Genomic DNA, 13,435 nt, shown 5'->3' with positions numbered 1-13,435 from the left:
GGGGGAAATCCACATATCAGGCAAGAACAAAAGAGAGCGGCACACCTCCCCTCCGCAGCCATGCTGCTCTGCATAAGCCCTCCCTTCCGCCTCCCCGCCTTGCCCCCAGCCCTCCAGAACAAGCCCTGCTCTCCAGCCTCATGAGGGGAGAGCCCCGGAAAACAGGCACGGGGGTCAAGCAACCAGTTTTAGTAAATTCCTTCAAATGCTACAGTGAAAAACTTCTTTGGCTCCTGGGCGTCCTCAGACAATTGAAAGGTCCCCTTGTTTGATGCCAGGGCCCAGCAAATGCCAGGCCTACAGGCAAGATAGACCATTCATAAAGGAGGCCTCAGAGTCAGGCCTGGGGAAGTTTAGGGTTAACTCTACAGTAGAGGGCTGCCAAAGTAATGACGAGCCTGCACGCGTCTGTGAAATACAGCCACGCACTTTGGTCTACAAACGGATCCTTTTAGGTAACTTCTCCAAGGACCTGGCTCAGAGCCCTCTCGTATAAATAACAAAATAAAGAAGCAGAGCTCTTGCACCACTCCCACCAGGTCTGTGGCGGTTTGCTGACTCTGCAGCAACTGGGAGGGTGGGGCCCGGGCCCCCCGGCCACGGGACTCAGGTGTGCCGGGTGTCGAGGGCTGACTACTTTAGGAAGCCCATTAGGAAACACATGCAAAACCCTTTAGGTTACTTCTGACCAACCCAGAAAGCTAAAGTGGTAGCAGGACAGTAATTTTAGTTTACTTCTAAAAACACTGGGACTTCTGCAAAGCTGCTGGGCTGGGTTTTAAGACGGTGTCTGGGCATTGACAATACGGAAGTCTTAGCCTCTGAGTGTCCATCCTGCGGAGGGAATGCGTGAAATCTGCTTTCCATCTAGAGCTTCAAAGCTCAAATTTGGGGGGAAATAAATAAATAAACAAACAAACAGTTGCCCCATCACTCCCCCAGGTACTGGTGAGCATGTGGCCAAATCATGAGTCCAGTGCAGCCGAAAATCCTAGAGAGCCATTTTGAAAAGGTCTAGGGACAGAAAACGCTGAACAGAGCACTGAACAGAGAATCTTGGGTGCTGGTGGTCCGAGAAGGGCTCCAGACCCAACCTCTGGTCTGTGCAGCCAAGTGCCAGAGGGTCCCCAGGGCAACTGCCCAGCCACTCTGGTAACAACAGGAGTTGCCTGTTTGCCAGGAGCAACGTTTCCCTCCGAGATCACAAGGTTATTCTCCCCAACGCGTCCCTGAAAGTCTCCTGTACTCAATTTGGGAGCGTACCTTCGAAGGACGCTTGCTCTGCACACTCCTGAAGAAGGTAGTCTTCGCAGTGAAGAAGCAGTCTTCCAGGTCCTCCTCCAGGCTGCAGTACCCACTGCTCATGCTGCGGTCCACCGTCATCTAGCCGGGAGCCGGCGAGGGCAGCGAGGGCATCGGCTGGGCCCCTCAGGACGCGCGCAGGGAGGCGGGGGCCCTCCCCAGGTTCCCCGCGGGAGCTCCAAACCCGTCCCGGCCAGTCAGTTACGGGGCCTGGCGGAGCGGGCGCCAGCCGCTGCCGCGTCTCACCCTGGGGCTGGCGTGGCTCGGGCGGCAGGGTAACCTGTTCCCTTCCCGACGCGGCGCCAGCGGCTGCGAACACGGATCCGACCTGCCTCACTCCCAGGCTCACTGGGCCTCTGTGGTTTCATGTCCCCGGCTCCCTCCCTCGCCCTGCGCGCAGAGCGCCATCTCGACACCTCCCCCGCCTCCCCGCCTCCCCGCGCCTTTCCTGCCCCTGGTACGGCCAGAGCGGTTCCGAAGCCACTTCCTCTCGAAAGGTTCCTCAAAGCCCTGCAGGGCTGTTACGGCTCCCTCCCTCTCCTCTGCCCCAGGCCCGTGCCTCCCCACCCCACTGGGTGCCACTGGACCTCGGTGGCCAGTGGACTTAGGGCACCACAGGTCAGATAAAGGACGCAGAGATGGAATAGACCAGGATGGACCCGAGGGGGAAAATTCTCTGTCTGCCCTTCATCCTGCTGCGAACAGCCCATTCTCATCACCCATGACAGCTTGCGTTCACTGCGTCGAATGTGCTGTAAGGTCCACCCTGTCTCTCCCCACTTCCCCATCCACCTTCTTACTCCGCCCTTCCATTCCCTATTCACTGGGTGAAAGGGCCAGGTCAATAAGAGTGGTTAGAGAAGTAACTGGAGAAGAAGGAAATCAATATTTGGCCTGCCTGGAGATGTAGCAATATTTTGAGTTGAAAATGCCAGAAAAAACGGCAGGCGCCCCACAAGCATATGCAAATAATATGCAAAGTTATGGCAACCACAGAAGCAAGAGGCCCTTCCACCCAGGGGAACTTGACCTCAGGGCACCTCAGGATACTGGAGGAGCCTGCAGACAACACCTCGGTTATTTGGTGTATTTCCCTGACAGTCTGGCCAAGAGGGGTCTCTGCCAGATGTTGTCCTTACCACCATGGACAGCTCATTTACATTTCCCATCAGACAGGAAGGAACCCCTTCCTTGAGGAGTGCTGAATCCTTCACAGCAATTAGAGCAGCCTACCCCGCCCCCAACTTCCCGGATCACCTTTGTACAAGTGTTCAAAGAAGGGCCACGTGTGAGGGTGGCTTACATGCAGCCTGGCATTTAGCTTTCCCAACAGCTGGAGAAAGAGATCGTTATTCCCATGTTCTGGGTGAGGGAACTGGGCTCAGGGTCACACAGGAGGACGTGTGTGCTGGGACTGAGACCGAGGTCCCTGTGATTCTAGGGCCTATGCTCTTAGCCTCTGTGATGTAGGTGCTCAGCAGGGATGGGACTGTTCTGATGTGCGCTCTGCCATCTGTCAGCGCACTGCCGCCTGGAGTCCCAGGAAAAGACGACAAAGCCTCCGGAGCCTGGCGACTCTTGCGTGCTCTCGGGGGCCGATGGCCTGTGGACCCTGGGAGCCCCGAGAAGTGGCTGAGAGGGGTTATCGGACTCCCTCCAAGTCTGCGAACCTTTTCCTCCAGCTCTGAAACAACGCCACCCTGGAGCACGAGTTGGGCGGAGGGCTCGACTCAGCCCCGGCCGGCATGCTGCCCGCTCCGTCTAAGGTCTGGCTACTTTTGTGAGGAACATGTTCTGCCAGGGCTCCGGAGGGTTTCAAAGCACAGCCCAGTTTGGCTCCGTCCTCCCACACCATCTTTCTCCCAGAAGCCTGTGAGGGCCTGGCAGGCATAAACTTGAGGTAGCGGAGAACCAGCACTTCAGCCACTGGTCACCCTGGGCTTGGAAGACCCTCAATACCAGCAGCCCCCTCCGTGGACAGGGAGATAAGTGGGGGTAGTCAGCAGGGGGCGGAGAGGGGGCTGGAGGGGGCTACGGGGCATTTGAGGGGAAGAGCTCACATTAATGCTATTGAAGGTAGGTTCTGGCTGTGTCTAGAGCAATCTTTTCTTCAAATGAGTATTTTGGAGGGTGTTTTTTGGTGGGTTTTCCCCTGAGACGGCAGTTCAGGCAAGGTATTGGCCTCACCAGCACCTCCAAGTCCAATGTCATGATGAAGAATGCTGCAGAGAGAGGGCTCTGCAAGATCCTCGGGCCATCAATAACAGCCCACCTGCTTTGTCCAGGTCACAAAGGAACACACTTTTCTTTATAAAAGGAACTTCTTGCTCAGCGGGAATCCAGTACTTAAGGAAAAAACAGGCCCCAGATTCTCTGTGGTCACACTGTGCCCTTGGAGTCACGCAGGGACCTCTGCAAAGCAACCGCAGTGTTACACATTCAAAATGTGCAATCTTAAAATGCAGCTGATAATCTTTTTTTAAACACCAAGCCAAAGTACCCCAGGAGTCAGCATGAATCTCTCCTTGTGAGCAACACAGGAGAAGCCAGACCCGATTAGGAAACACTCTAAGTGACACTGTGTTCTTGCAGGTGCTGCTCCAGGCCATCCCAAATATTATGAAAACCTGACGTCTGAATAGGGCTTTTCAAAGCCCTTTTAACACCCATTACTTCACCTAGGTTGCTCTATAACCTTGACAGCAGGTATCATCCCCTCTTTGCAGATGAGGTAACTGTGTTTCATCACAGCTCATACTTTCAACGCCTCCAAACTCCTGGCTGGTGTCTCCCTGCCCCACTTCATCCGTCCGTGAATCTGGGCTTGGAAGGAAGCCTCGTGTGAGGACTCAGCAGAACAGACTGTGCTGGTGAGAACCCTGGGACTAGAAGAAATCTGTGAAGATCATATATAATACAACAAGTTGGCCAGCCTCCAGGAGGAAAACTCCAGACTGAAGCTCCGGGGTCCCAAAGAGAGAAAGAGGGGGTTCCTTTCAGTGTCTGACGACCTCTTCTCTATGAAGAACCAACAGCAGTGGCAACCTGGCGGGGTGGGGGCGCCAGAAAGGAGGCACGGAGAGCCTGTGCAATGCCTATTATGCCCCTGGAGGTGAACACACAAAGGACGGGAACTGGCTGTTCCTGGTCCCTGGGCTCAGGAGGAGAGGGCTGCACCTTAAGCAGCACAAGTGGAGCCTTATATCCATGGCATCGTGCTGGGGTTCAGAAAGCCCCAGTGAATGGTCAATGGGTGAATTTCCTGTCTCAAAGTGTTAGATGATGAAAAATATTATTTTAAGCTTTCTTCATTTTCAAATGAAATCCTGTCATGTGGCCAGTTTGTTCCAGAAAAACTGTGATATTAGACAGAAGCTGGTGTTCTACTAGTTCCACTAGCTGGTGTTCTACTAGCTTGATAGGGTGTCTTGAGCAAGTTTGAACCTCAGGTTTCCTCATCTGTCCCATTGAGGGATGTCAGAGGTGGAGGTCAGTATTTGGAGGCTGAAAACTGGGGTGAGGTGCAACCCCACTCCTGAAATGTATTTTGGTCATTTGTAGCCGGTATGTGCAGGTACTGTACTAATAACCTGATGTGTGTCATTTAATTTAATCCCTACATCACACCGATGGGCAAGCTACAGTTATCGTCCCTGTTTTACAGAGTGGGAAGAGAGGTTCAGGCAGCAGTCTATGTGTCACTTACATGTAGTCACACATGCCATGTGCCTGCACAGTGGGGCCAGACCAACCCAGTTGGTCCAGCTGCAGAACTCGGGTCCTGCAACACCGCAGTGCTAAGAGTTTACCCTGTGACTGCTCTCACACCAGGCAGGCTACCTGAAAACGTAGCTTCACAGACAAGGTAGGAACTACTTTCTCAGTTTGCTGATGCACCTGTCTTCCCTTTAGCTTCCTGGGGTTTTCCAGGGTTCGGCCATTGACCATCTTCTCCTGCTACGTACCAATGTCTCCAGTGGCCAAGTCTCACCTGTGCAAACAGTATCAACCAAACCTCACTGACTGGCATCTCAGAACTCTTTCTCTCCCAGGTAGCTCACTGACTACCCAGCCCTCCCCCTGCAGCCTCAGTCTCTGCAGGTTGGAAACTGAGCCCTCTGTTCCCTGCCTCACTTCCACCTGCTCCTTCCCCTTCAGTGTTTCCTGCCTCCAGGAATGCCATAGTGTAATTATTGCAAAGCCTTCCAGTAGTGTCCCTTGTTCCCACCTGTACCTCCTCCACACTCCCTGCCCCCTCGTTGCCCGAGTTACCCTTCTAGGCCAAGACCTGATCAGAGTTGTTATAACATAGAAGCTTCTACTCAGTTTTCAATGAATACTTATGGAATAAGTACCACGTGTCAAGCTCTAGTTGCTTATTCCTCCACACATTCGTTTATCGAATATTCACCGAGCACCTTCTACATGGCAAGCACTAGCCTTGGTATTCGAGTTCAGGCCTGAGTATGGTGTACACGTAGCTCCTGCCTTCCCCTAATGTGCAGTCCAGTAGGCCGACATGAAATAAGAGATTACGTTAGACTTCCCGAGCTGTCACACATTTTGTTGTCTCACTTAATGCTCACAACTCTGCAGGAAGTAATTCACCAAGGAGTAAACTGGGGCTTGGGGTGGCCGCACAGCAAGGCCATGGCAGACGCAGGCTCTGTGTCTGACAATTCTCCATCACAGCTGCTGTCCCGCCCCCGCCAGTGACGCCAGCAATATCCGTGTCCTTCAAGGCAACACATGTCAGGCCACAACTCGCACCCATCTCCAGCCACAGTCACGCACCCATCCATTTCAGCGGCACAACACTCGATTCACTTTCCCAGCAGCCGCCCTGCCCTCTTGTGGTTTGGCTCTTGCCTGTCAATACCCTCCTCCTTTGTCCTCCTGACTTCCTGACGCATTTGACAATAGTAACCACACCTCCCACACCTTCCCCTGCCTCTCAGGAGCAACCTTTCCCTGGGGTCTGGGCTGCTGTCTTAAGAACGCCACCCTCCGCCCCTCCGCCCCGAGGGCTGAATTTGACAGCACAAAACGTACTGGGCACCACAGACAGCTTGATTTCTCCCCAGGTGACTTCCTGCTACAGGAGGTAAGCAGCTGCACACCATTTTGGTTAGACTCAGAAGATTCACTTTCTCGGGGTTCTGGCCCACGCGGCACTACTCTGGCTCGGCTGCTAGGCCAACAGCTTCGATAGGGCCCCAACACTTAAAGCCACGGAGGCAGGGACATCCGCCACACGGAGAGGCAGAGGCCCAGAAGAGCTCATGCTGGGTCCGAATCAGGCCCAAGGAGTCTTCTTTAGGAAGACTCGAGAAATCCCAAAGGTGTATCTGATCGACTACCACATCCCTCAGTGCCCCTCTCCAGACAAAACCAGTCCTCTCATGGCCCGAGGTAGTGTGGCCCTCCGTGTGAGAGGTGGCCAGGCCTTGCACCACTACACACAGAAAGAGGACTTTGTTGTCCCCTCGGAGCCTGACCTAGATCAGGCCTGACCTCGCCCAGCAGAGGTCAGCTCAGGCAGCCACTGCTTCTAGGATAGAAGCAGAGGGGAGGGCTGTGAGGAGCACAGAGAAGTGTCTCCAGTGCTCAAGGACTTCTAGGGAAGTGAGTACTAGAGCTCTGTGCCTCCTCAGAGCCAGGATCTCAGATACTTCCTAGTTGGCAAGCCTTTTGGCCCTGCCTGATCAGAAGTGAGCTCCCATGGGTTGGCCTGGGCTGTTCTGATGGGCTCTGAGGCAGCTCCCGAGAGATGCAGCTGTCTAGCAGGTCAAATCCCTGACAGCTGTGGCCAGCACTTCTGGCTTCTAGAGCATGGAGGGCAATGTGTGGGGGCGGGGGGAGAGCGGCTGCCCCAGATGTAGCCAGAGCGGAGAGGGCCTCAGGGGACTGGCTCAATCCTTTGGCACATGAGGGTGGGCTGGCAGTAAATGAGATAAAATAGAATCATAGAATACATTCAATTAATCCAAAAGAAGATAAAAAATGAAAAAGGGAACAAATAATAGATAGGACAAATTGAAAACAAATAGCAAGATGATAGACTAAAATCTACCTATATCAATAATCACATCAATGTAAATTATCTAAATAACCCAATGAAAGGACAGAGATTATCCAAACAGATTTTAAAAATATGAGCCAACTATTTGCTGTCTACAAGAAATGACATTTAAGTACAAAGACACAAGTAGCCTAAAAGTAAAAAAAATGAATAAAGAAATACCATGCTAATGTGTAATCAAAAGAGAGCTGGAGTGGCTATAGTAATATCAGACAAAGTAGATTTCCGAACAAAGAATAGTACCAGGGATAAGAAGACTATTTTGTGCCCTGGCAGGTGTGGCTCAGTGGATTGAACACTGGCCTGCAGACCAAAAGGTTGTTCAATTCCTGGTCAGGGCACATGCCTGGGTTGCAGGCCAGGTCCCCAGTTGGGGGGCCTATGAGAGGCTACCCATTGATGTTTCTCTCACACATCAATGTTTCCCTCTCTCCCTCCCTTCCCCTCTCTCTAAAAATAGAATAAAATCTTTAAAAAAAAATCTTGAGCAAAAATGGCAGAAAAACATCCTTTAAAGAAAGGTCATTTAGTAATGTAAAGGGATCAATTAATGAGAGGAAATAATTGTCCTAAATGTTTAGTCACTGACTAATGGAGCTTCAAAATACTAGGGGAACCTAAAGAAATGGAATTTATTTATTAAAAAATGTGTATTTATTCTTACATGTTTAAACTTCAGGCACCTTCAAAATACTCTCCATTTGGTGCAATGAAACTATTGAGACTTTTTTCCACTGCTCAAAACAGTTTTTTGAACTTGATTTTGATGCCTTTTAGTGCTCCTGCCGTTTTGTTTCACCTTCTCCACATCAGCAAAACCTTTCCCTTCAAGGGCTTTTTTTTTTTTCATCTAGGAAAACAAAACAAAACAAAACAAAACATCTAGCTTGGGGCAAGATCAGGTGAATAGGGCAGGTGGGACATGGGGATCATTCGGAGTTTTGGGTCAAAACCTGCTGAACACTCGCACAGTATGGGCAGGTGCTCTTGTAAATGTATTGAGTCTTCAAAAACAAATTCACTGAAGCTGAATGCAGCCTCTCATAACAATGCCAGCTGGTACACTGATACAGATGGGTTCCTAGAACATTTGCCTAGTGGGGGAATCCTGTTCCCCCACCCTCCAGAAGATAATTCCAGTTTTTCTGGGCACCCCCTCAAACAGGAAGCTAGAACTATAGGGAAAAATAGGCAAATCCACAATTAAAGTTGATTTCAACATCCCTCAATGAAAGGTTGCTACTGTTGTTAATCAGCCGCAATTGAATTTGCTAAACATTTACAGTGTATTGAACGCTTCAGAGGGGGCCCAGGCCCAGAATCCCCTGCGAGGTGTGCAGGCACCTATCCTGAGCCCTGATTACAAAGGGGGAGGGGCTCGCCCTTGGGAGGGACAGACCCCGCCCCCAGGCTCTCCCCTTCTTGGTCCCAGGCTCCCCCGTGTGGTAGTTCTACGTGGTAGTTCTACGTTCAGCTGTGGCCACTGGGCTGCGGACTGGAACACAACTGGCCCTAGGTGCTTACACATCCGAAGACAGAGCGGGGTAGAGAGCAGGGAGGAGTAGGGCGACTGGGGGAGGGAGCACAGGGCGGGGTGCCAGGAGACTGAGCTTTACACGCCAGCTGAGTCACCACTCCGCGGCTGGCTGCAGCGGCTGAGGGAGATGGTTCCAGAGGGGCCCTGCTGAGGAATGACAGCGGCGTGGTGGGGGAGGGGGTGTAGGCGGCAGCAACCTGTCAGGCTGAAACACCAGCAGGCAGGGCTGACCTGCCCTGGGGCTTTGGAAGCCATCTGTTCCTTTGGTGAACGGGGCTGGGTATTATTGGTCTTTTTATCAACAGAGTGGAATAATAACTTAGGTTGCAAAGGAGGAGATAATCGTTAAGTCTTGTAGTAAGATGTGCACACCCAAACCACGCAGTGTCCTGATTTTCTATGTAGGACGAAACCATCGCTGGCATTCTGGAGAACCGGCAGAGCCAGACCACGAAGGCTTTCACGTCCTGATCCACATTTAGATGGAGTCTGAGGACAATGGCAAGCCACTGAGGGCTTCCGTGGCAGGCTCGAGGTGATAAACAAATCCACAAAAATGCGCTCGATGCCCACCCCTTGCCGCGCAGGCAGGCGCGGTCTTGGACCTTCCCATGGAACCTCACGACCACCCTGCCTACCGGCGCACTGCTCGGAGGAGACCTGCGGCTCAGAGAAACCAAGAGGCTTGTCTTCCGTCACACGCCAATTATCTTGTCAACACAGTCTGGATCAGAACCTAGCTCTCTGTCACCCACGCCAGGGGCCTTTCTTTTGTTTAAGAAATAGTTATCGACTTTTTAAAATATTAAACTAGAAACACACGACAGTATCTGGTTATTCACACAACACTGAAGCAAACAGCAAACAGTGGAAGTTGTCACACTGTACCCCTTTCAACTCCCTGCCCGCCCAGGTGAAATCTCTTCTAGTAGGTTGGCTGGGCACCTTCCAGCCTTCGTGCTACATTTACACACACACACACACACACACACACACACCCCTACAAAATACAAATGGGTTTGTCCTATGTGTGCTGTTGAGTGACTTGTTTTCAATTTGCACTACTCCCTGAGGTATATGGGTCGATCTCTCCTTTGGAAGGGCACTGTGGTAGTAGTGTGGAGGGCTGGAGTTTCCTCCCAGCTGCCCTGGGACTCTCTCCATGGCTCACTCCCAACACAGCCCAGGACCAATGACTGCAGAGAGCCGCCCCTGTGAGCAGTGCTCCCCACGGTGGCTCTGGGGTTTTCAGGAGAGTGCCTGGCTCGATAGACACGTGCAGGGAGAGTTTGAGGCAGCCCTTAGACACATTGTCTTTTAATTTTAGAGATGAATAAGTAATTTGATGTCAGGAAAAAATCCGAAGTACATCAAATAGTGATTCAGGCTTTTAAAAAGCTCCTTTAACATAAGTTTAAGTTTACTAAAATAAAGTTCAGGTTTACTACAGAGAAAGGCTAAGCAAATAATAGCTGAGGTGGAGCATGGACACGGCCCGAGTCCTGAGTGGAACTTAGGAACTAAGTGGAACTCACAGCCTGAGCAGGGTTCGGGACCTGCTGTAGGAGGGGCTGGACTCTGCAGCTGGGGCCTGGGAGCCGGGGGGCCACACCGCTGCCTGGGATTCTGGCGGCCTGGAGGAGGGGAGGGGAAGCCGGTCCATCAGACATAAGATTCAATCCCTGGTTGCAGTGATTTGAGTGGAACAAAGAGTTTTTCTCTTGTCATCTGAGCATTCCATGTACCAAGAAAAATAGCACCAAAGGCCAGGACAGAGCTACCAGGATCCCCACCGGCCGCAGCCAGTTATGATGACAATCAGCAGTCTGGGGCAAGGACTTCCTCCCTGCAGGTCGCCGTTCCCAAAGACAGTGAAAGCACTGGACCCAACCAGCAGTGGCCCAGCTTCCTCAGGAGGCATGGGGACCCCTGACGGCTTTTTCATCCCAGGGACAACGTGATAAGGCCACCTTTAAGACCACCTGCAGTATGAAGTCGCTGGGGCATGCCTCCAATAAAAGAACTGCAGCTGGTTTGGCAATTTATAGAGGTCCTCAGCCAATGGCAGCCGCATTCTCCGGGAAACAGGCTTCAACTGAAGAAGGCGTCTGGGGTGGACTTGAGGAGGCTTGCTTGGTCAGCAGTGGGTGCCCACGGGAAAAGTCAGACATCACAGGCCTCAGGGATCTCCAAGGAGAGACTCGGGAACACTGGCTCTAAGGCTGGCAAAAGCACAGGCAGCCGCCAGCCGCCCTTCCTGGTTTCTCTGCCCGGGCACAAGCCCATGTGGTCTTGTGAGTAGAGCTGGGGGCTCTGAGCCCCCATCCCCCACACCTGCCCCTCCTCCCTCCCTCCTACCTCCCTCAGGCATGGCAGAGAGAAGGCAGAATCCTGGGACCACTGCTTTTCCAAGGTTGATACCTACCTACAGGGTAATCTCAACAATGTTTGTTAAAATGTCTGAATGTACAGGAAGAAAAAATATATGTTAACTAACAGTGGTTCTCTCTGGATGGCAGAAAATCAATGATTTTATTTTTCCCCTTAAAGAGCAAACAGGAGCAATGCCACCAAGCTGAGACCTCCTCACAGCCATATGTCCCCACACTACCTGAGCTCAGACCAAGGCCCTAGCCACAATAAACCCCTCAGGAAAATGGCACTTGAACATTAGGTTAGCTAGCCCAGGTGACAAGGTCAAGGTGAAAGAAAGTCTATCCTGGTGTTTAACAGAAAATCAAGCCAAGGCGGAAACCAGCACAAACACGCTTTTTAGAAAAGGCGAGTGAGCCTGGAGCTGGGCCCGGCTTTTATTGATAGAAGCCTAGGTCCTGCCCCACTTGTCCTGGAGCGTGCAGTCGGGCCTGTCCAAGGCAAACAGGGCAGCCCTCCCTGCCCACGGAGCAAACCCCCTCCGGGCTGTTTGCTGGCTGGGGGCTGCTCCACACCCACAGGGGCCTCCCTGGCTCCTTCTGTGTATTTCTATGTGGCTCCTTCTATTGGTTTGGCCAAAAAGTTTGTTTAGTTTTCTCCATACAATGGCTTTAACTTCATCCATGAAACAAATTTGTTAGATTGTATTGTGACAGCTGTCATAACAGCGTGCATTAAAAAAAAAAACTTACTGGGCCATCGCTCTCTAACTCCAGCAGGGCATCTAGCTCACAGAGCTCCAGCCTAAGCAAAAGAGGTATAAGTAAAGAGGTCTCTATACCATAGCTCTTACAAAGCAGACTGCCTGCAAATGCACTGGCGGTAAGGCACTGAGGAAGCAACTGGCTATCAAAGCCACTTGCAAGAGTGTGCCCTCTGCTGGAAGGGTGAAGAAACTCATCGTTACAGGCCTAGTACTGTGGCACTTTGTGAAATTAGATGTTATCAGAAGTCCACTGAACTCCTGATTCCCAAACTTCCCTTTCAGCGCCTGGTGTGAGAAATTGCTCAGGACTTCAGAACAAATATGCACTTCCAGGGTGCAGCTCTTGGTGCTTTGCAGGAGCCAAGTGAAGCCTATCTGGTTGGCCTTTTTGAAGACACCAAGCTGTGTGCTATCCACACCAAACTTGTAGCAATTTTGCCAAAATACATCCAGCTAGCACGTCCCATACATGGAGAACATGCTTAAGAATCCATAAGAAGGGAAACATTTAAGAAAAAATTATCTTCTTCCTGTTATGAACATTATATATATTTTTTCCATGGGATCAAAAGGTACCTAAGTATATGACTGACTGCAAGTAGAAAATAGGGGACAGAAACCAGGTATTAGCAATTTTTCCATTTTCATTTGTGTGTGAATTTTTTAAATATAAATTTGGGGACATAAAGCATTAATGCAAATCAAAGTGTTTCAGTGAACAAGTCTCAGTAGTTCAACTTTCTAACCATATAAATAAACCTGCTAAATTTTTCTGGACAATGCCAGCATTTGGATTTTTGAAAAACAAGTAAATTTCTTACTGATAGCAACTAAATGGTGTCTGCAGCACGTTTACCACACAGCGGGTCCCATCCACTCACTGTGCCTTTCTAACTGAGCCGTCTTACATGCACGCATGTTTTTAATGGTGCCCGTCTTCTGTGCTTTCCTGTAGGTTTGCTATTAAAATGCATTAAACTATAAAAAAATTTATCAAAGTTGGTAAATTTTTCTGTAGCCATTTTAATATTCAAGATGGAAGAAAATATGAACATTTATGGCTTATTAGGCTTCATTATTTCAAGAAAGGTACAAACACAACTGAAAGGCAAAAAAAGATTTGTGCAGTGTATGGAGAAGGTGATGGCGACTGATCGAACGTGTCAAAAGTGGTTTGCAAAGTTTCTTGGTACTATTGACATTTTGGCCAAAAATTCTTTGCTGTGGGTCTGTCTTATGCATTGGAAGATATTTAGCAGCACCCCTGGCCCCTACCCACTAGAAGCCAATAGCAGGAGATAGCCGACATACTAAAAATATCCAAATCAATAAAGTTATGGATGGAAATAAAAAATGTGTCTCTTATTTTATGGAA

The 13,435-nt window shown here is 50.7% G+C and overlaps 1 protein-coding gene across 2 annotated transcripts in view; it reads right to left on the bottom strand.

The window, feature by feature from the left end:
* RASSF5 (Ras association domain family member 5) overlaps nucleotides 1-13,435 on the bottom strand; it is a 72,510-nt gene that overhangs the window by 27,501 nt on the left and 31,574 nt on the right. The window contains exon 1 of one of the 2 annotated variants that reach the window (XM_045841476.1): nucleotides 1,264-2,078. The exons of the other annotated variant lie outside the window; for it this stretch is intronic. Within the exon in view, the coding sequence (XP_045697432.1) occupies nucleotides 1,264-1,383 (120 nt within the window). The 5' untranslated portion in view covers nucleotides 1,384-2,078. Of the gene's footprint in view, nucleotides 1-1,263; nucleotides 2,079-13,435 lie in introns of those variants that run through there. 2 annotated transcript variants of the gene reach the window in all.

This window comes from Phyllostomus hastatus, unplaced genomic scaffold (assembly GCF_019186645.2).
Source record: "Phyllostomus hastatus isolate PE091 unplaced genomic scaffold, TTU_PhHast_1.1 phas_contig_36, whole genome shotgun sequence".
Lineage (NCBI taxonomy): Eukaryota > Metazoa > Chordata > Mammalia > Chiroptera > Phyllostomidae > Phyllostomus > Phyllostomus hastatus.
The sequence above is the reverse complement of the archived record's forward strand: the minus strand, read 5'-3'. Positions and strand labels throughout refer to the sequence as shown.